The sequence below is a fragment of the Oncorhynchus mykiss genome, chromosome 16, assembly GCF_057628025.1.
Source record: "Oncorhynchus mykiss isolate SJ-2025 chromosome 16, ASM5762802v1, whole genome shotgun sequence".
Taxonomy (NCBI): Eukaryota; Metazoa; Chordata; class Actinopteri; order Salmoniformes; family Salmonidae; genus Oncorhynchus; species Oncorhynchus mykiss.
In genome coordinates this window covers 29,409,058-29,431,267 of record NC_143037.1, presented here as the reverse complement: position 1 = coordinate 29,431,267, position 22,210 = coordinate 29,409,058, and the positions used below count along the sequence as shown (strand labels likewise).

The 22,210-nt window shown below is 42.7% G+C and overlaps 1 protein-coding gene and 1 long non-coding RNA gene across 2 annotated transcripts in view; one reads left to right on the top strand and one right to left on the bottom strand.

Annotated features, from left to right (window-relative positions):
* Positions 1 to 22,210, bottom strand: part of LOC110491797 (transient receptor potential cation channel subfamily M member 4) — a 103,882-nt gene that overhangs the window by 28,854 nt on the left and 52,818 nt on the right. Inside the window, exon 20 of the mRNA XM_021565561.3 lies at positions 9,274 to 9,406. Coding sequence (XP_021421236.3) covers positions 9,274 to 9,406 — 133 coding nt within the window. The remainder of the gene's footprint in view (positions 1 to 9,273; positions 9,407 to 22,210) is intronic.
* On the top strand, positions 14 to 21,972 carry LOC149976638 (uncharacterized). The gene is made up of 3 exons (XR_016487213.1): positions 14 to 154; positions 523 to 584; positions 21,838 to 21,972. It is a non-coding gene; the product is annotated as an uncharacterized LOC149976638 (long non-coding RNA).

Genomic DNA, 22,210 nt, shown 5'->3' with positions numbered 1-22,210 from the left:
TTTTGAGGACTGAATTTATGGATTTTTTTTGGTAGCCAAATGTGATGTATAAAACGGAGCTATTTCTAATACACAAGGAATCTTTTTGGAAAAACTGAGCATCTGCTATCTAACTGAGAGTATCCTCATTGAAAACATCAGAAGTTCTTCAAAGGTAAATGATTTTATTTGAAGGCTTTTATGTTTTTGTTAATGTTGCGTGCTGGATGCTAACGCTAATGCTAACGCTAAATGCTAACGCGAAATGCTAACTCTAGCTAGCTACTTTTACACAAATGATTGTTTTCCTATGGTTGAGAAGCATATTTTGAAAATCTGAGATGACAGTGTTGTTTACAAAAGGCTAAGCTTGAGAGATGGCATATTTATTTCATTTCATTTGCGATTTTCATAAATAGTTAACGTTGTGTTATGCTAATGAGCTTGCTGATAGATTTACACAATCCTGGATTCAGGGGTTTTTTCATAGCTAAACGTGACGCAGAAAACGGAGCGATTTGTCCTAAACAAATAATCTTTCAGGAAAAACTGAACATTTGCTATCTGAGAGTCTCCTCATTGAAAACATCTGAAGTTCTTCAAAGGTAAATGATTTTTTTGAATGCTTTTCTGTTTTTTTGTGGAAATGTTGCCAGCTGAATGCTAATGCTAAATGCTACGTTAGCCATCAATACTGTTACACAAATGCTTGTTTTGCAATGGTTGAGAAGCATATTTTGAAAATCTGAGATGACAGTGTTGTTAACAAAAGGCTAAACTTGAGAGCTAGCATATTTATTTCATTTCATTTGCGATTTTCATGAATAGTTAACGTTGCGTTATGGTAATGAGCTTGAGTCTGTATTCACGATCCCGGATCCGGGATGGGGAGATCAGAAAGGTTAACCAAGCTGCCTGCATTGCTGGCCTTGCCTGCTTTTTAGAAAGTCTTGTGCGAAAGGGGGGTCAGTGACCCGAAGAACATCAATCATTCAGCTAAACGGAAAAAACAAAAGGAGGGAGCATATTAATGCTGACATCAGATTCATGCTTCTGGGAAAAAGCTGCATCGAACATGACAATGGTCTGCATATTCAAACTGCGTAATACAACAAGAAAGTAAGAAGAAACAGGGATGTTCTCAAGAGGCTTATCAACACCACTGCATTTTTGGGCATGCAAGATTTGGCTTTTAGAGGACACGACGAGGACAGTTCCACTAACAAGGGCAACGACAAGGAGCTTGCAGAGGTAATAGCAGGTTATGATGTGTTACTTGCTGAACATATGGAACTTTCAACTGTCTTTTCCGGGACTCGAAATCAATTCAAAACTACTTGATAGCTTGCATCCCATCATCCATTAAAAGTTAGATTAAAGAGAAAGGTTGACTCTGCATATTTCTTTGCACAGGCTCAAGTAGGCTTTCCACTTTCCTCCGGTATTTATTTAGCAAAGATGATAACACATAATCACCCCGGACAGACAACAGCAAAAACTGATTACATACAGTTGAAGTCGGAAGTTTACATACACCTTAGTCAAATTCATTTAAACTCAGTATTTCACAAATCCTGACATTTAATCCGAGTAATAATTCCCTGTCAGTTAGGATCACCACTTTATTTTAAGAATGTGAAATGTCAGAATAATAGTAGAGAGAATGATTTATTTCAGCTTTTACTTATTTCATCACATTCCCAGTGGGTCAGAAGTTTACATACACTCAGTTAGTATTTGGTAGCATTGCTTTAAATAGTTTACTTTGGGTCAAACGTTTTGGGTAGCCTTCCACAAGTTTCCCATAATAAGGTGGGTGAATTGTGGCCCATTCCTCCTGACAGAGCTAATGTGTAACGGAGTCAGGTTTGTAGGCCTCCTTGCTCGCACATGCTTTTTCAGTTTTGCCCACAAATTTTCTATAGGATTTAGATCAGGGCTTTGTCATGGTCACTCCAATACCTTGACTTTGTTGACCTTAAGCTATTTTGCCACAACTTTGGAAGTATGCTTGGGGTCATTGTCCATTTGGAAGACCCATTTGCAACCAAGTGTTAACTTCCTGACTGATGTCTGGAGATGATTCTTCAATACAGTGCCTTGCGAAAGTATTCGGCCCTCTTGAACTTTGCGACCTTTTGCCACATTTCAGGCTTCAAACATAAAGATATAAAACTGTATTTTTTTGTGAAGAATCAACAACAAGCGGGACACAATCATGAAGTGGAATGCCATTTATTGGATATTTCAAACTTTTTTAACAAATCAAAAACTGAAAAATTGGGCGTGCACAATTATTCAGCCCCCTTAAGTTAATACTTTGTAGCACCACCTTTTGCTGTGATTACAGCTGTAAGTCGCTTGGGGTATGTCTCTATCAGTTTTGCACATCGAGAGACTGACATTTTTTCCCATTCCTCATTGCAAAACAGCTCGAGCTCAGTGAGGTTGGATGGAGAGCATTTGTGAACAGCAGTTTTCAGTTCTTCCCACAGATTCTCGATTGGATTCAGGTCTGGACTTTGACTTGGCCATTCTAACACCTGGATATGTTTATTTTTGAACCATTCCATTGTAGATTTTGCTTTATGTTTTGGATCATTGTCTTGTTGGAAGACAAATCTCCGTCCCAGTCTCAGGTCTTTTGCAGACTCCATCAGGTTTTCTTCCAGAATGGTCCTGTATTTGGCTCCATCCATCTTCCCATCAATTTTAACCATCTTCCCTGTCCTTGCTGAAGAAAAGCAGGCCCAAACCATGATGCTGCTACCACCATGTTTGACAGTGGGGATGGTGTGTTCAGGGTGATGAGCTGTGTTGCTTTTACGCCAAACATAACGTTTTGCATTGTTGCCAAAAAGTTCAATTTTGGTTTCATCTGACCAGAGCACCTTCTTCCACATGTTTGGTGTGTCTCCCAGGTGGCTTGTGGCAAACTTTAAACGCCACTTTTTATGGATATCTTTAAGAAATGGCTTTCTTCTTGTCACTCTTCCATAAAGGCCAGATTTGTGCAATATACGACTGATTGTTGTCCTATGGACAGAGTCTCCCACCTCAGATGTAGCTCTCTGCAGTTCATCCAGAGTGATCATGGGCCTCTTGGCTGCATCTCTGATCAGTCTTCTCCTTGTATGAGCTGAAAGTTTAGAGGGACGGCCAGGTCTTGGTAGATTTGCAGTGGTCTGATACTCCTTCCATTTCAATATTATCGCTTGCACAGTGCTCCTTGGGATGTTTAAAGCTTGGGAAATCTTTTTGTATCCAAATCCGGTTTTAAACATCTTCACAACAGTATCTCGGACCTGCCTGGTGTGTTCCTTGTTCTTCATGATGCTCTCTGCGCTTTTAACGGACCTCTGAGACTATCACAGTGCAGGTGCATTTATACGGAGACTTGATTACACACAGGTGGATTGTATTTATCATCATTAGTCATTTAGGTCAACATTGGATCATTCAGAGATCCTCACTGAACTTCTGGAGAGAGTTTGCTGCACTGAAAGTAAAGAGGCTGAATAATTTTGCACGCCCAATTTTTCAGTTTTTGATTTGTTAAAAAAGTTAGAAATATCCAATAAATGTCGTTCCACTTCATGATTGTGTCCCACTTGTTGTTGATTCTTCACAAAACAATACAGTTTTATATCTTTATGTTTGAAGCCTGAAATGTTGCAAAAGGTCGCAAAGTTCAAGGGGGCCGAATACTTTCGCAAGGCACTGTATATCCACATAATTTTCCTACCTCATGATGCCATCTATTTTGTGAAGCGCATCAGTCCCTCCTGCAGCAAAGCACCCCCACAACACGAGGCTGCCAACCCCTGTGCTTCATGTTTGGGATGGTGTTCTTCGCCTTGCAAGCTCCCCGCTTTTTCCTCCAAACATAACGATAGTCATTATGACCAAACAGTTATATTATTGTTTCATCAGACCAGAGGACATTTCTTCAAAAAGTACGATCTTTGTCCCCATGTGCAGTTAAAAACCGTAGTCTGGCTTTTTTATGGCGGTTTTGGAGCAGTGACTACTTCCTTGCTGAGCGGCCTTTCAGGGCTCGTTTTACTGTGGATATAGATACTTTTGTACCTGTTTCCTCCAGCATCTTCACAAGGTTTTTTACTTTTGTTCTGGGATTGCTTTGCACTTTTCCCACAAAGGACGTTCATCTCTAGGAGACAGAGCGCGTCTCCTTCCCGAGCAGTATGACGGCTGAATTGTCCCATGGTGTTTATACTTGCGTACTATTGTTTGTACAGATGAACGTGGTACCTTCAGGCGTTCGGAAATTGCTCCCAAGGATGAACCAGACTTGTGGAGGTCTACAATTTTTTTTCTGAGTTCCTGGCTGATTTCTTTTGATTTTCCCATGATGTCAAGCAAAGAGGCACTGTGTTTGAAGGTAGGACTTCAAATACATCCACAAGTACACCTCCAGTTGACTCAAATTATGTCAATTAGCCTATCATAAGCTTCTAAAGAAATGACGTCATTTTATGGAATTTTCCAAGCTGTTTAACTTACTGTATGTAAACTTCTGACCCACTGGAATTGTGATACAGTGAATTATAAGTGAAATAATCTGTTTGTAAACAATTGTTGGAAAAATGACTTGTGTCATGCACAAAGTCCTAACCGACTTGCCAAAACTATAGTTTGTTAACAAGAAATGTGTGGACTGGTTGAAAGACAAGTTTTTATGACTCCAACCTACATTGAGGGAAAAAAGTATTTGATCCCCTGCTGATTTTGTACGTTTGCCCACTGACAAAGAAATGATAAGTCTATAATTTTAATGGTAGGTTTATTTGAACAGTGAGAGACAGAATAACAAAAAATCCAGAAAAATGCATGTCAAAAATGTTATAAATTGATTTGTATTTTAATGAGGGAAATAAGTATTTTACCCCCTCTCAATCAGAAAGATTTCTGTCTCCCAGGTATTCTTTTATACAGGTAACGAGCTGAGATTAGGAGCACACTCTTAAAGGGAGTGGTCCTAATCTCAGTTTGTTACCTGTATAAAAGACACCTGTCCACAGAAGCAATCAATCAATCAGATTCCAAACTCTCCACCATGGCCAAGACCAAAGAGCTCTCCAAGGATGTCAGGGACAAGATTGTAGACCTACACAAGGCTGGAATGGGCTACAAGACCATCGCCAAGCAGCTTGGTGTGAAGGTGACAACAGTTGGTGCGATTATTCGCAAATGGAAGAAACACAAAAGAACTGTCAAACTCCCTCGGCCTGGGGCTCCATGCAAGATCTCACCTCGTGGAGTTGCAATGATCATGAGAACGGTGAGGAATCAGCCCAGAACTACACGGGAGGATCTTGTCAATGATCTCAAAGCAGCTGGGACCATAGTCACCAAGAAAACAATTGGTAACACACTACGCTGTGAAGGACTGAAATCCTGCTCTGCTCCCTCTGCTCAAGAAAGCACATATACATGCCCGTCTAAAGTTTGCCAATGAACATCTGAATGATTCAGAGGACAGCTGGGTGAAAGTGTTGTGGTCAGATGAGACCAAAATGGAGCTCTTTGGCATCAACTCAACTCGCCGTGTTTGGAGGAGGAGGAATGCTGCCTATGGCCCCAAGAACATCATCCCCACCGTCAAACATGGAGGTGGAAAAATTATGCTTTGGGGGTGTTTTTCTGCTAAGGGGACAGGACAACTTCACCGCATCAAAGGGAAGATGGACGGGGCCATGTACCGTCAAATCTTGGGTGAGAACCTCCTTCCCTCAGCCAGGGCATTGAAAATGGGTCGTGGATGGGTATTTGTTACGGATACAGGTATCCTGTGTGGGTGTGTGTATCCTGTGTTCTTTTCTCTCCTTCTCCCCTCACAGGTGAAAATCATCACTCCCCAATCAGTCACTCATCAATCAGAAGACACACCTCCTCCTGTTTCCTACCCAATCACAGTTCCTTTCCCTTGGTTTAAAAACCCTGTCAGTTGTTTGTCTGTAGATCGCTCTGGTTCACCCTCTCCTTCTATGTCTCTCTATCGCTCTTTATGTATTGACCTATCTTTTGTTTGAGCACCTCCATATCACTTTGTCCTCACCTGTGAGTATTGATTTTGGTTATGGTGTATGTGTTTGTTTGCTGGTGGGAAAAGGGGGAACCAAGACAAGTCGCCCATGGGCATACACTACCCGTAGGTAAACTTTGTTAACCTGTTGCGACGGGCAATCCCGTATCCGGGAGCATAATTATAGCCTCAAGCTCATTACCATAACGCAACGTTAACTATTCATGAAAATCGCAAATGAAATGAAATAAATATATTGGCTCACAAGCTTAGCCTTTTGTTAACAACACTGTCATCTCAGATTTTAAAAAAATGCTTTTCAACCATAGCTACACAAGCATTTGTGTAAGGGTATTGATAGCTAGCATAGCATTAAGCCTAGCATTCAGCAGGCAACATTTTCACAAAAACAAGAAAAGCATTCAAATAAAATCATTTACCTTTGAAGAACTTCAGATGTTTTCAATGAGGAGACTCTCAGTCAGATAGCAAATGTTCAGTTTTTCCAAAAATATTATTTGTGTAGGAGAAATCGCTCCGTTTTGTTCAACCTAAGAAAAAAACTTGGAAATTCAGTCATTACAACGCAAACTTTTTTCCAAATTAACTCCATAATATCGACAGACACATGGCAAACGTTGTTTAGAATCAATCCTCAAGGTGTTTTTCACATATCTATTCGATGATAAATCACTCGTGGAAGTTTTGTTTCTCCTCTGTTCAAAATGGAAAAATGCACGCACCTGGAGATTACGCAATAGTTTCGACGGAGGACACCGAGCGGACACCTGGTAAATGTAGTCTCTTATGGTCAATTTTCCAATGATATGCCTACAAATACGTCACAATGCTGCAAACACCTTGGGGAAACGACAGAAAGTGTAGGCTCATTCCTTGCGCATTCACAGCCATATAAGGAGACATTGGAACACAGCGCGCATTCGAAATCTGGCTCACTTCCTCTATGAAATGTAATCTTGGTTTCGCCTGTAGCATTAGTTCTGTGGCACTCACAGACAATATCTTTGCAGTTTTGGAAACATCAGTGTTTTCTTTCCAAAGCTGTCAATTATATGCATAGTCGAGCATCTTTTCGTGACAAAATATCTTGTTTAAAACGGGAACGTTTTTCATCCAAAAATGAAATACTGCCCCCAGAGGTTCAAGAGGTTAAAAACACTAGTTAGAACTGGGTGGACCACCCACTGTATTTTTGGTTAGTTAGTTAGCTGTTGTTGAAATAGGCTAGTCTAGCTTAGGGATATTTTGGATGCTTATTGTTTCTTTCCTTGGGTCCAGCTTAGCCCCTTTTCCTGCCCCCCCCCCCCCCCCATTACTGTGTGTTTTCTAATAAACCATGTGTTTGACGGTAATTTAGTTGTCTGTGGTTATTTAGTTCTCACTTGTACTTTGTCACTATTATAAATTGCATGAGTTATGTTACGGGTCTCGTTACCATCCCCCCTAGACTGTCGGGCCAAAAGGGATTCGTAACAGTATTCCAGCATGACAATGACCCAAAACACACGGCCAAGGAAACAAAGGAGTGGCTCAAGAAGAAGCACATTAAGGTCCTGGAGTCGCCTAGCCAGTCTCCAGACCTTATTTCCATAGAAAATCTGTGGATGGAGCTGAAGGTTCAAGTTGCCAAACGTCAGCCTCGAAACCTTAATGACTTGGAGAAGATCTGCAAAGACGAGTGGGACAAAATCCCTCCTGAGATGTGTGCAAACCTGGTGGCCGACTTCAAGAAACGTCTGACCTCTGTGATTGCCAATAAGTGTTTTGCTCCCAAGTACTAAGTCCTGTTTTGCAGAGGGGTCAAATACTTATTTCCCTCATTAAAATGCAAATCAATTTATAACATTTTTCACGTGCATTTTGTTTGACATTTTTGTTGTTATTCTGTCTCTCACTGTTCAAATAAACCTACCATTAAAATTATAGACTGATAATTTCTTTGTCAGTGGGCAAATGTACAAAATCAGCAGGGTTTGTATAGGCCCCATGAGGAGACGACAGTCTATATAGGCCCCAATGAGGAGACAACAGCACATGGAGAGGTAAACCTTTGTGTTTAATATGGATATTTAATTTTATATAGAAATACATTTGACTCGTCATGCTTATCAGTCTATAGGTTAATTTGCATAATTTAGTGGAATAAGATTGGTGCTTGCGTGTACAGTATATTCATTGTCCCATTTCTAATACTTTTTCCCCTCACTGTAAGTGTATGTAAACTCCTGACTTCAACTGTAAATGTTGCAGCAGCCTTGGCTACACCTAAACATTAGAGATCTGACATGCTGTATGGGATGAAAACAAGACAATTTTTCAGTCTGATCAACTGTAGCCTCCTAATAAGAACAGCTGCATACAGTCTATGTGCACTGTCCATTTGGTCAGGGTAACTAATTGGTAATGTTATAGTCCATTTTTTTCAGCAGAAAATTTGAATTTTATCAAATTTGGTGCATATTAGGCTGCCTATACGTTTTCAATCCAAAATGATTAACTGTAATTGCTCTATCAACATAATAGTGATGACAATTTTTTTATAAGGTCTACAGTTGCAAACATGCATAAAGAAAGTGCAGCCCTGTGAGTTCTATTGTCTATCAGTTGTCTGTGTCTGGGTAGAGGAAATCCCCCTCCTAATCTAAATATAATTAATATAAACAAGTATAAGGTTGCTGCAGTTTGCCAAGTTTTTTTCTGCCCCCAGGGCCAGAAGTTTTTGTTCAGTTTTTTAAAAACAATGTGACCTGATTAGGAAAAACTGGTCCCATCATAGCCCTTATAAAACCTTTTACAACTGATTAATCATTGTCATACATTATAGGGTCCAGAGTTTTCCTGGTTAGGTTAACAGATGTTCAGAAGGGCACGCAGTAGGTAAACGTTTTGCGACGGAAAATCTAAATCTGTGTTCCTATTGGACACGTTGGTATGATGGTCCCACAGTGTTAAATGAGAAAAGGGCAACGTTTCTACCCAAAAATGGTCTTTGCTAAGACCAGTAAACACTTCGGGAGCATCATACCAGTGTGCAGATTTATATTTTTTTGGTGCATGTTATCTTCTCAGATCAAACACCTGAGATAGGATTTTATGGATGTGCTTATCTTCACACCTCAAACCACTAATTGGACACGTTACCTTTCCATTCCAAAGCGTTTTTTTCAAATAACTAAACACAACCCAGTCATAGTCATGTCTCATTTTGTTGCTTCAGTAAGTCTCACCATCTTGCCGACGATGATGATCTTTGGCCCCAGTTGTTTGTGAATGGCGAAGATGTGGATGAGATGAAGTGTGAAGACCATGTAGTCCACACACAGGACTGCTCGGCCAAACTCATAGGACCACTGGAACATTCTGACCCACACATGCACACACATGCACACATACACACAAATACACATATAAAGACAGACAGTGACACACACAAACAAACATTACGTTAAGTATGCACATGCACACAAACGCACACACAGTAGAGCAAATGTAAGTATATTAGGGTCTTTCTATAAATAATGGGGCCAATGTGTGACATTGGGATCAACATTTCTGAATAATTTGAACAATAAAATAAAAAGGATTTTCATGCAGTTCCACATGTGTACTTAGAGGAATAAAAGTGAATATACGCAAATCGACCCATAACTCCACCTATACAACAGCAAAGGCCTAGGACTATACATCCATTAAAGCAGGGTTCATACAGACATTGGCAAGTCAAAATCAAAGACTTTGAGGGACTTTTTCAAGCACTTAATTGTAATTTTCAAGTATTTCAATGTTATACATTTGTATAATTTATATACTTGTACATATAGGGCCTAAAATAGAAACCCTCCCCCAAAAAAGCATGCAAAAAGTGTAAAAAAAAAAGTTGCCCATTACCACTAAGAATCTTTGTTTTTTGGGGGGAGGGGCTTGCCAATGTATTGATTTATTATTACATTCTAAAATATGTAAGAATAATGTGGACATTGCCTGACTAAATAGCTGCATGCATGACGATTTTTCTGTAGCCTATGTGGCAGGCGCAGGCATACATAATAAAGCCATGAATATCGGTAGCATTAAATCGCACCATTTGAATCTCACCTTCACTGTTTATATAATGATAAAGTGAAGAAAGACCAGGTTACTTTTTCAGAGGAAGGATTTGTATTGGAAAGCAAAGTTGAAGCCAACATTAGATGTTGTCAACCTCATAATAACAGCATGTGGTTTTAAGCAACAGAGTAGCATGACACCTTTCAATTGAAGCGGCGGGAATCAAATGAAAGTGGCCAAATCACAGATAATTATAAGGGAGCAGCAGAATTTATAAACTGCCTACAATAATTACACAGTCTTTTCACGCAGGTAGGCCTATTCCAGTACTTGCATTTCTAAGCTCCAAATTCAAGTTGGCAACTTCAAGCACCTTGTATTGTTTAAAATTGCATGCCCTTTGTATTGTTTAAATGTGTCATGTTATTTCATTACCAGATGATACTGTGAATAAGGCCACTAGGCTATGAAATTTGTTGTAATTACATCCTAAATCATTTGTAGCATTGGGTGTTGCGCAATATTCTATCTACACAATTGTGTGCACTAGACTTGGTGTCCAAGCCGAGGCACAAAAACATATGAAAACATGAACACAATACCTTGATGCTTTCTTTCTCTGTTAAATCTAATGTGACCTTGCTGTAAATCAAGTAGACAACATCAGATGACCAACATCAATTCACTAGGGATATTAGATCCAACAAATGAGACACCAAAATATGCCCTTTTCCAGCACTCGGGCTGTTGCATTGCATGCTCTATCACAACATCTGTTCTTCACTTGACTGTCATTTAGAAAATTATTTGCTGGATCAGATGATGTATGAAAATGAGAGCATTCCGTATTATTCTGTACATAAACCGGACACTCCATTTACAATAGTATATACTACGTTTAGTATGGTATGTATTAATTTGTGGAGGTTCATCACCCATTTCGTATATCTTACGAATTACAATTCATATTATATGTAACAAATTTGCTAAAAGTTCAATATGTTATGAATTTGCCTAGTGTATTATGTGTTGCGAAATCTAGCTAGTTAGCTAAGGTTAGCTACGCTAGGGGTTAGGATTAAGGTCAGGGTTAAGTTTAAGAGGTTAAAGGGTTAAGGTTAGGGTTTGGGGAAGGGTTAGCTAACATGCTAAGTACGTAGTTGCAAAGTAGCCAAAAGGTAGTAAGTATTTGCAAAGTTGTCCGTGAGGAGATTTGAATTTGCAACCTTTGGTTTGCTAGACGTTCACGTTATACGCCCACCCATCCACCCTACTTCCCTTTTTGCCTTCTTATGGCTGCAGGGGCAGTATTGAGTAGCTTGGATGAAAGTTGCCCAGAGGTGCCCAGAGTAAATGGCCTGCTCCTCAATCTCAGTTGCTAATATATGCATATTATTAGTAGTATTGGATTGAAAACACTCTGAAGTTTCTAAAACTGTTTGAATTATGTCTGTGAGTATAACAGAACTCCTATGGCAGGCAAAAACCTGAGAATAAATCCATACAGGAAGTGAGAAATCTGAGGTTGGTCGATTTTCAACCCAGGCCCTATTGAATTCACAGTGGGATATGGATGAAGTTGCACTTCCTAGGGCTTCCACTAGATGTCAACCGCCTTTAGAAACTTGAATGAGGCTTCTACTGTGTTGTGGGCCTGAATAAGAGCTGAACGAGTCAGGTTACTGGCAGAGAGACATTTCCTGGTCATGAGCATTCCACATGATATCGACCTGCGTTCCATTGCTTCTCTAGACACAAAGGAATTCTTGAAGATTTATGATAACAACACCCTAAAGATTGATTCTATACTTAGTTTGAAATGTTTCTTCGACCTGTAATATAACTTTTTAAAGTTTTTGTCCGAAGTTATGCGGGACCTGCACGAGCGTTTGGATATGTGTACCTAACGCGCTAACAAAAATAGCTACTTGGACATAAATAATGGACATTATCTAACAAATCAAGCATTTATTGTGGAACTAGGATTCCTAGGAGTGCATTCTGATGAAGATCATCAAAAGGTAAGGGAATATTTATAATGTGATTTCTGGTTTCTGTTGACTCCAACATGGCAGAAAATTGTATTTATTTTCTGAGCGCCGTCTCATATTATTGCATGGTTTGCTTTTTCCGTAAAGTTTTTTTGAAATCTGACACAGCGGTTGCATTATTAAGGAGAGGTGTATATATATAATTCCATGTGTATAACTTGTATTATCATCTACATTTATGATGAGTATTTCTGCTGAATCAATGTGGCTATGATGTTTTGGAACTAGTGAACGTAACGCGCCAATGTAAACTCAGATCTTTTTATATAAATATGAACTTTATGAACTTCAAAACATACATGTATTGTGTAAAATGAAGTCCTATGAGTGTCATCTGATGAATATCAAAGGTTAGTGATTAATTTTATCTCTATTTGTGCTTTTTGTGACTCCTCTTTTTGGCTGGAAAAAGTTTTTCATTGGCTTGGTGGTGACCTAACATAATCGTTTGTGGTGCTTTCGCTGTAAAGCCTATTTGAAATCGGACATTGTGGTGGGATTAACAACAAGATTACCTTTAAAACGTTATAAGATACATGTATGTTTGAGGAATGTTAATTATGAGATTTCTGTTGTTTTGAATTTGGCACCCTGCATTTTCACTGGCTGTTGTCATATCATCCTGTTAACGGGATTGCAGCCCTAAGAAGTCGTTTCAGTAACTGTCTTATGTAACCATAACAAACTTAACATATCCTACTAATTTGAGTGTCACGTTTACTATGTTATGTCTAGTCTATGAGACCAGGCTGGACAGATGGTTACTTGTAGGGTGGTTGGTTGGGGTAGATGGGTGGGTGTGTAACACAAACCCAAAAGGATGCAAGTTTGAATCTCAACGCAGATAACTTTAGCATTTTAGCTAATTATGACTTTTTAGCTAATTATGACTTTAACTAATTACTACTTTTTAGCAACTCTGCAACTACTTAGCATGTTAGCTAACCCTAACTTTAAGTGTTTTAACTAACCCTTCCCCTAACCTTAACTCTTTAATCTAAATTCTAACCTTAACCCTAACCCTTATCCTAGCTAACCTTAGCCAGCTAGCTAGAATTCGTAACATATCATATGCTCTGCAAAATCATATCATATTTTCTGTTTGGCAAATTTGTAACATATTGTACGTTTTGCTAATTCATAACGAATTGGAATTCTTAATATAACATACGAAAAGGGTGGAGATCTACAAATGAATACATACTATATGAAATGTAACATATCATATCATACTAAACGGAGTGTCTCGGATTTACATACAGAATCATATGAAATGCTCTGAGACCAGGTTGACCAGGCTGTCTTATGTAACCATACCAAAGGTAATATATCAGCTGGATCCAACATGGATTATTCATAATTATTGAAGAACCATGGTAATGACAGTATCTATTTAGGTTTTCAGTATCAAGGTTTGTTGACTCTTTCTGTTAGAAGCATTCGATTTTGCAATCACATTTTTTATTTTGGACTTAAAACCCATTAAAACTTTTTTCACCCCCGTAACATAAGGAGACACGAAATGTTACGTAGTTACACTGCATTTCTGAGATCTCTTATACAAAAAAACTGTCTGACAGCTAGATCCAGGATTCTTACAGAGTTAAGTACAATGTATTATTTAACTAATTAATGCTTAATATATGATATAACGACAACTTACACTGCCATAAAAAAATCGGATTATTATCGATGACAGCTGTAACAAGTTGTCCAGTGTGGGAAATCTTCACTGGTACCATAGTTTATAAAAAGACCCTGATCTGTTTCACCTGTCTTTGGGCTTGTCTCCACCCCCCTCAAGGTGTCACTCATCCTCCCCATTATCTCCAGTGTAATTATAACTGTGTTCTCGGTTTTACTGTTGCCAGTTCGTTTTGTTCGTCAAGCCTACCAGTGTTTTTCCCTTGCGCCCGTCTGTTTCTAGTTTTCCCGGTTTTGAACCATTCTGCCTGCCCTGACCCTGAGCCTGCCTGCCGTTCTATACCTTTTGGACTCTGATCTGGATTACCGACATCTGCCTTCCCTTAATCTGTAGTTTTGCCTGCCCCTGTTCTAGTAATAAACTTTTGTTACTTTGACACTGTCTTTATCTGGGTCTTCCCTAAAACTTGATAGTACAAACTGGCCATGACTGACCCAGCAGACTTGGACCAGCTTTGCATCACAATCTCCTCCCAAGGAGCCACGAGCAGTTGCTTCGTGGTCTGATGGAAGGGTTCCAGACATTAGCCGAATGCCATGACCGAGCATTGAACACATTTCTGGAGCAATTCTGCGGGTTGTTTGTTAGGCAGCCTACCACAACGGCAACCTCCCAGTCCGTCAGTAACCCGGCAGATAGCAGTACCGCCTCCCCGGCCACCCCGGTTTCCCAGGAACCACGCTTACCAACCCTGGACCGATTCGTCGGGCACCTGTCGGCATTTCTCGCTCATTATTCCCTCATTATCGAGCTGCAGCCCAACTCCTTCCTCTCTGACTGCTCTAAGATAGCGTACCTCATCATGCTAATGTCCGGGAGGGCTCTCACCTGGGCAATGGCAGTATGGAAACAACAGTCGGCCGAATGCTTCAGTCTGGAGGAGTTTATGGCGGAGGTAAGGAATGTTTTCGATGCTCCATTGCCCGGGAGATAGGCTGCAGGGAAGTTACTCCAGCTTCGTCAAGACTCCCACAGTGTGGCAGACTTTGCGGTGGATTTCTGCACGTTGCCAGCTGAGAGTGCCTGGAACCTGGAAGCGCTGTTTGACATGTTCCTGCACAGAGTTTCGGAGGAAGGACAAGCTTGCAGCCCGGAAACTACCGACGGATCTCGACTCGCTCATCGCCTTGACCATTCAGCTCGATGGGTGACTATGGGAACGAAGGAAGGAGAGGAGATTTTATTTCACTCGCCCGCCCAAGGATTCTACCTCGCCTCCGAGGCATCCTAGAAGTCCCCGACGGCTCCGTTGCCGAGAGAACCCGAGGCTATCCGAGCTCCACCGAGAGTCTCCGAAGTCTGCTGATTCAACTTGGCAGAGCTAGGCTGTCTCTAGACGAATGGCTATACAGGCTTCACACTAAGAGTTACCTGTATTGCGGGACTACTGGTCCTTTTGTCTCTACCTGTCCACTAAAAGACCAGGCTCACCGGTAGGAGCGAGTACTCTGGTGGGCCATACGGAGAACATTTCTTCTCCCCTTACTCACACCCCTTTTCAAGCCATTTTGTTGTGTGGGAATCAATCAAAATCTCTCTTGGTACTCATAGACTCTGGGGCCGATGAGAGCTTTATGGACGCTACCCTGGCATCCATAAACCACTCAGCCCCTCTCCATTCCCATGGACGTTATAGCGCTGGAAGGGCATCCTAAATAGGCCGGGTCACCCACAATACCAACCCCATCAACCTAACTGTGTCAGGGAACCACAGCGAGACGATCCATTCCTGCTCATTAAGTCTCCACAGATTCCTGTAGTATTGGGATTCTCTTGGCTCCAGCGACACAATCCCCTTATTGACTAGTCTGCTGGTGCCATCATGGGCTGGAGTCCGTTCTGCCACGCTCATTGAATGAAGTCAGCGCAGCCTGTCCCGGAAAATCTTCCTGGGGGCTCGGAAGGGCCCTGATTTTCACCCAGTTCAACATCTCCCTCTCCTATCGCCCGGGATCCAAGAATGTCAAGCCGGATGCGCTTGTCAAGCCGGATGCGTTAAACATCCGAACCCCGGTGGGGCCCAGATAAACGGATGTTTGTTCCTGAGGCGGTCCACTACTCTGTCCTGGAGTGGGCCCCCTCCTACAGGCTTGCCTGCCACCTGGGTGCCCATTGTACCCTGGCCTTTGTGCGACAACGCTTTTGATGGCCTACCATGGTTCTTGATATTTACGATCTGTGCGCAGAACAAGATTCCTCAAAAAGCTCCGGCTGGTCTCCTTCAACCTATGCCTGTCCCTCAGCATCCCTGGTCTCACATATCCCTGGACATTAAAAATATATATATATATATTTCACCTTCATTTAATCAGGTAGGCTAGTTGAGAACAAGTTCTCATTTACAACTGTGACCTGGGCAAGATAAAGCATAGCAGTGTGAACAGACAACAACACAGAGTTACACATGAAGTAAATAATAAACAAGTCAATAACACAGTAGAAAAAAAGAGTCTATATACATTGTGTGCAAAAAGCATGAGGAGGTAGGCAATAAATAGGCGTGGAGTGAATAATTACAGTTTAGCAGTAACACTGGAGTGATAAATGATCAGATGGTCATGTGCAGGTAGAGGTACTGGTGTGCAAAAGAGCAGAAAAGCAAATAAATAAAAACAGTATGGGGACGAGGTAGGTAAATTGGGTGTGCTATTTACTGATGGACTATGTACAGCTGCAGCGATCGGTTGGTTGGCTGCTCAGATAGCAGATGTTTAAAGTTGGTGAGGGAGATAAAAGTCTCCAACTTCAGCGATTTTTGCAATTTGTTCCAGTCACAGGCAGCAGAGAACTGGAAGGAAAGGCGGCCAAATGAGGTGTTGGCTTTAGGGATGATCAGTGAGATACACCTGCTGGAGCGCGTGCTATGGGTGGGTGTTGCCATCGTGACCAGTGAACTGAGATAAGGCAGAGCTTTACCTAGCATGGACTTGTAGATGACCTGGAGCCAGTGGGTCTGGCGACGAATATGTAGCGAGGGCCAGCCGGACTAGAGCATACAGGTTGCAGTGGTGGGTGGTATAAGGTGCTTTAGTAACAAAACGGATGGCGCTGTGATAAACTGCATCCAGTTTGCTGAGAAGAGTATTGGAAGCTATTTTGTAGATGACATTGCCGAAGTCTAGGATCGGTAGGATTTTTACTATGGGTAAGTTTGGCGGCGTGAGTGAAGGATGCTTTGTTGCGAAATAGAAAGTCGACTCTAGATTTGATTTTAGATTGGAGATGTTTGATATGAGTCTGGAAGGAGAGTTTACATTCTAGCCAGACACCTAGGTACTTATAGATGTCCACATATTCTAGGTCCGGAACATGACAGAGTCGAAAGCCTTGGCCAGGTCAATGAAGACGGCTGCACAGTACTGTCTTTTATCAATGGCGATTATGATATTGTTTAGTACCTTGAGCGTGGCTGAGGTGCACCTGTGACCGGCTCGGAAACCGGATTGCACAGCGGAGAAGGTACGGTGGGATTCAAGATGGTCGGTGATCTGTTTGTTAACTTGGCTTTCAAAGACCTTAGATAGGCAGGGCAGGATGGATATAGGTCTGTAACAGTTTGGGTCCAGGGTGTCTCCCCCTTTGAAGAGGGGGATGACAGCGGCAGCTTTCCAATACTTGGGGATCTAAGATGATACGAAAGAGGTTGAACAGGCTGGTAAAAGGGGTTGCGACAATGGCGGCGGATAGTTTCAGAAATAGAGGGTCCAGATTGTCAAGCCCAGCTGATTTGTATGGGTCCAGGTTTTGCAGCTCTTTCAGAACATCTGCTATCTGGATTTGGGTAAAGGAGAAGCTGGGGAGTAGCTGCGGGGGGGGGGGGGGGGGGGGGTGGCCAGCCTTTGAGAAGTTTCGATTATCATGGATTTAGTTTCGATTCTCCATGGACTTTACAGTGTCCCAGAACCTTTTGGAGTTAGAGCTACCGGTTGCAAATTTCTGCTTGAAAAAGCTGGCCTTTGCTTTCCTGACTGACTGCGTGTATTGGTTCCTGACTTCCCTGAACAGCTGAATATCGCGGGGGCTATTCGATGCTATTGCAGTCCGCCACAGGATGTTTTTGTGCTGGTCAGGTTTGGAGTGAATCAAGGGCTATATCTGTTCTTAGTTCTGCATTTTTTGATCGGAGCATGCTTATCTAAGATGGTGAGGTAGTTACTTTTAAAGAATGACCAGGCATCCTCAACTGACGGGATGAGGTCAATATCCTTCCAGGATACCCGGGCCAGGTCGATTAGAAAGGCCTGCTCGCAGAAGTGTTTTAGGGAGCCTTTGACAGTGATGAGGGGTGGTAGTTTGACCGCGGGGCCGTAGCGCATACAAGCAATGAGGCAGTGATCGCTGAGATCCTGATTGAAGACAGCGGAGGTGTATTTGGAGGGCAAGTTGGTCAGGATGATGTCTATTAGGGTGCCCATGTTTACGGATTTAGGGTTGTACCTGGTGGGTTCCTTGATGATTTGTGTGAGATTGAAGGCATCTAGCTTAGATTGTAAGACTGCCGGGGTGTTAAGCATATCCCAGTTTAGGTCACCTAACAGAACAAACTCTGAAGCTAGATGGGGGGCGATCAATTCACAGATGGTGTCCAGGGCACAGCTAGGAGCTGAGGGATGTCGGTAGCAAGCGGCAACAGTGAGAGACTTATTTCTGGAGAGATAATTTTTTTAAATTAGAAGTTCGAACTGTTTGGGTATGGACCTGGAAAGTATGACATTACTTTGCAGGCTATCTCTGCAGTAGATTGCAACTCCTCCCCCTTTGGCAGCTCTATCTTGACGGAAAATGTTATAGTTGGGTATGGAAATCTCAGAATTTTTGGTGGCCTTCCTAAGCCAGGATTCAGACACGGCAAGGACATCAGGGTTGGCAGAGTGTGTTAAAGCAGTGAGTAAAACAAACTTAGGGAGGAGGCTTCTGATGTTGACATGCATGAAACCAAGGCTTTTGCGATCACAGAAGTCAACAAATGAGGGTGCCTGGGGACATGCAGGGCCTGGGTTTACCTTCACATCACCCGAGGAACAGAGAAGGAGTAGGCTATCAAAACTGGTCGCCTAGAGCGTTGGGGACAAGGAATAAAAGGAGCAGATTTCTGGGCATGGTAGAATATATTCAGGGCATAATGTGCAGACAGGGGTATGGTGGGGTGCGGGTACAGCGGAGGTAAGCCCAGGCACTGGGTGATGATAAGAGAGGTTGTATCTCTGGACATGCTGGTTATAATGGGTGAGGTCACCGCATGTGTGGTGTATCAGAGGTATGAGGAGTGGAACTAGGAGCTCCATTGTAAACTAAAACAATGATAACTAACCTGAACAACAGTATACAAGGCATATTGATATTTGAGAGAGACATACAGCGAGGCATAAAGTAATCGCAAGTGTTGATTGGGAGAGCTAGCTAAAACAACAGGTGAGACAACAACATCTAATCAGCTAACACAACAGCAGCAGGTAAAATGGCGATGACTAGGCAGAGAGGGTCGGATTAACTACACACAGAGCCTGAGTTCGCGGCTGGGGCTGACAGATAAAAAAATAAATAAACAGAATGGAGTACCGTGATTAATGGACAGTCCAGCGGGCATCAGCTATGTAGCCAAGTCATCATAGTGTCCAGGGGGCAGCAGTAGAAGGAACAGGGAAGCCTAGCACGCGGGCGACACAGAGTTTAAAGTTAGTAGCCCGGGGCTAGTAGGAGAGTATTCGTCGGGAGACCAGTCGTGGTGGTGCGGCGGGCGCCGTTTCGATAGAGAATCCAAGCCAGATGGCAAAAGAGGTATTGCAGAATTTAGTTTGCTAGCCGGGAGATGTGCCTTCCTCACGGCTAACTGGTGCTAGCTTCGTGGCAGTGGCGTTAGCCACTATAGCCAATGGGTAGCAGCGGTGATCCGGTGCCAAGGTCCAGAGTTTACAGCAAGGATCCGGTGGAGTATTGGGCTCTAGCCGTGTATGAGTGGGGTTCGGGTGAGCAGCTGAGTAGGCCGGGAGTTGAGCCTCAGGGATAGCTTCGGTACTGGGTGCAAGCTAGCTGTGAGGATCAGAAGTAGTGGTCCAGGGATTACGGCAGGAATCCGGCGTTGTTGTGGAGAGACAGTCCGATACTGGTAGACTGGCAAGTATTATCCAGGCTAAAAACAGGGCTGGTATCTGTGCAGAAGGTAAAAGCCGCTAGCAGTGGCTAACAATGACTAAATAGCTTGTAGCTAACTAGCTGGTTAGCTTCTGGAGGTTCTTGAATGTGTTCTAAAATAAAAAAATAATAGCGATTCCGTATCACATTGGGTGAGGCAGGTTACCGGAAGGTAAAATCGAATTAAAAATCGAAAAAGAGATTGAAAATAAAATTGAAATATATATACAAAAAATACAAAAGTACACGAGAGGACGAACAAAACACGTCTTTACTGCTACGCCATCACAGGTCTCCCCCATCTGATGCAACACCACCATTCTGACAGTAGTGGACCGGTTTTCCAAAGCCGCCCACTTCATTCCTCTCCCTAAGCTACCCTTTGCCAAAGAGACGTCCCAGCTCATGGTGCAGCACATCTTCCGGATCCATGGCCTCCCAGTGGACGTGGTCTCCGACCGGGGTCCTTCGCTCTCCTCCTGGTTCTCGAAGGCGTTCTACACAATAATTGGGTCGTCAGCCAGCCTGTCCTCCGGGTTCCACCCCCAGTCCAACGAACAGTCGGAGCGAGCCAACCAGGACCTGGAGACGACTCTTCGCGGCCTGGTTTCCTCCATCCCCACCACCTGGAGCCAGCAACTAGTGTGGGTCGAATGCGCTCGCAACACCCTTCTTTGCTCTGCCATGGGTCTCTCGCCCTTTGAGTGTTCCCTGGGTTATCAGGCCCCGCTCTTCCCTGAGCATACCTTCGGCCCAGATGATGTTTGTTGTAGTACCTGGTAGAGAAACCAGTCAGCCTTTCTCAAGACCCCCTCCGGGTATCGACAAGCGGACTGCCACCGGACGCTGGCTCCTCGGTATCGTGTCGGGCAAAAGGTATGGCTGTCCCCCTGGTATCTGCCACTAATGGTGGCAAAATTGCAAGATTATGTTATAATGCTTTTATTGCATCAAATGGTTGTTTTATTCAACAGAAAATAGTATTCTGTTAACTATTGTGTGTGTGTTCTACTGAGGATGGGCCTCTGGGAGATAACACTGACGGGAGATTTATGATGTCTTTGGGTGATAAAACCTGAAGAGCATTCCAGAGCATGAGTTAATGTTTCTGTTCTATACCGTGCCAGGGAGAGATGGTTCCAGTTTGGAGTCGGAGGGCCAGACACTGGTCTATACAATGGAAACTGTTGACACAGCAGATACTGTCTGCTATGTATTATAGGCATCTTTCATACACATCTTAACCTTGTGACGCATTCTATACATCTGTTGTTCGTCATGTAGGTTGAAAGGGGTATCTTGGCTATTTTTATTTTTTTATTTTACCTTTATTTAACCAGGCAAGTCAGTTAAGAACAAATTCTTATTTTCAATGACGGCCTGGGAACAGTGGGTTAACTGCCTGTTCAGGGGCAGAACGACAGATTTGTACCTTGTCAGCTCGGGGGTTTGAACTCACAACCTTCCGGTTACTAGTCCAACGCTCTAACCACTAGGCTACCCTGCCGCCCCAATAAATATATATATATATATATATATATATATATCAAAGACCTTTGTACTTTTGTCTTGGCGATCTCAACGGATCATCAGAAACTGTGATTCGTCGACAAGCCATTGCAAAGCTCTCACTATTAAAGATTTAGTTTAAGTATAACTCTGACTTGTGTGATAAGTTTGTCTCTCCTCATTTGATAGTAAAGAAATTAACCACCACACCCTCCAGGTGGAGTCCCACAAATCTGCCCTTTGCCCATCATTTAATTTGCCCCTCTGCTGTTCATCTTCTGTTGCCCCACTTTTCATGTGTCTAGAATCAAACCCATGTCTCACAGCCCTTTGTCTCCTGTTTCCAGGCTCAACCCTCTCCCCCGTCACATTGATGGACAACCGGTGTACACTGTGAGGTGTCTCCTGAAGGTTTGACCTCTGGGCAGGGGACTCCAGTACTTGGTTGACTGGGCGGGTTATGGCCCGGAGGAGAGGTGCTGGTTACCCGCTAGGGACACCCAGGCCTCATCGCTGATGACCAGGTATGCACCCAGGTAGGACGCCAGGTGGCGCCCCTAGAGGGGGGGTACTGTCACACCCTGATCTGTTTCACCTGTCTTTGTGCTCGTCTCCACCCACCTCCATGTGTCGCCCATCTTCCCAATTATCCCCAGTGTATTTATACAGGTGTTCTGTTTGTCTGTTGTGAGTTCGTTTTGTTCGTTAAGCCTACCAATG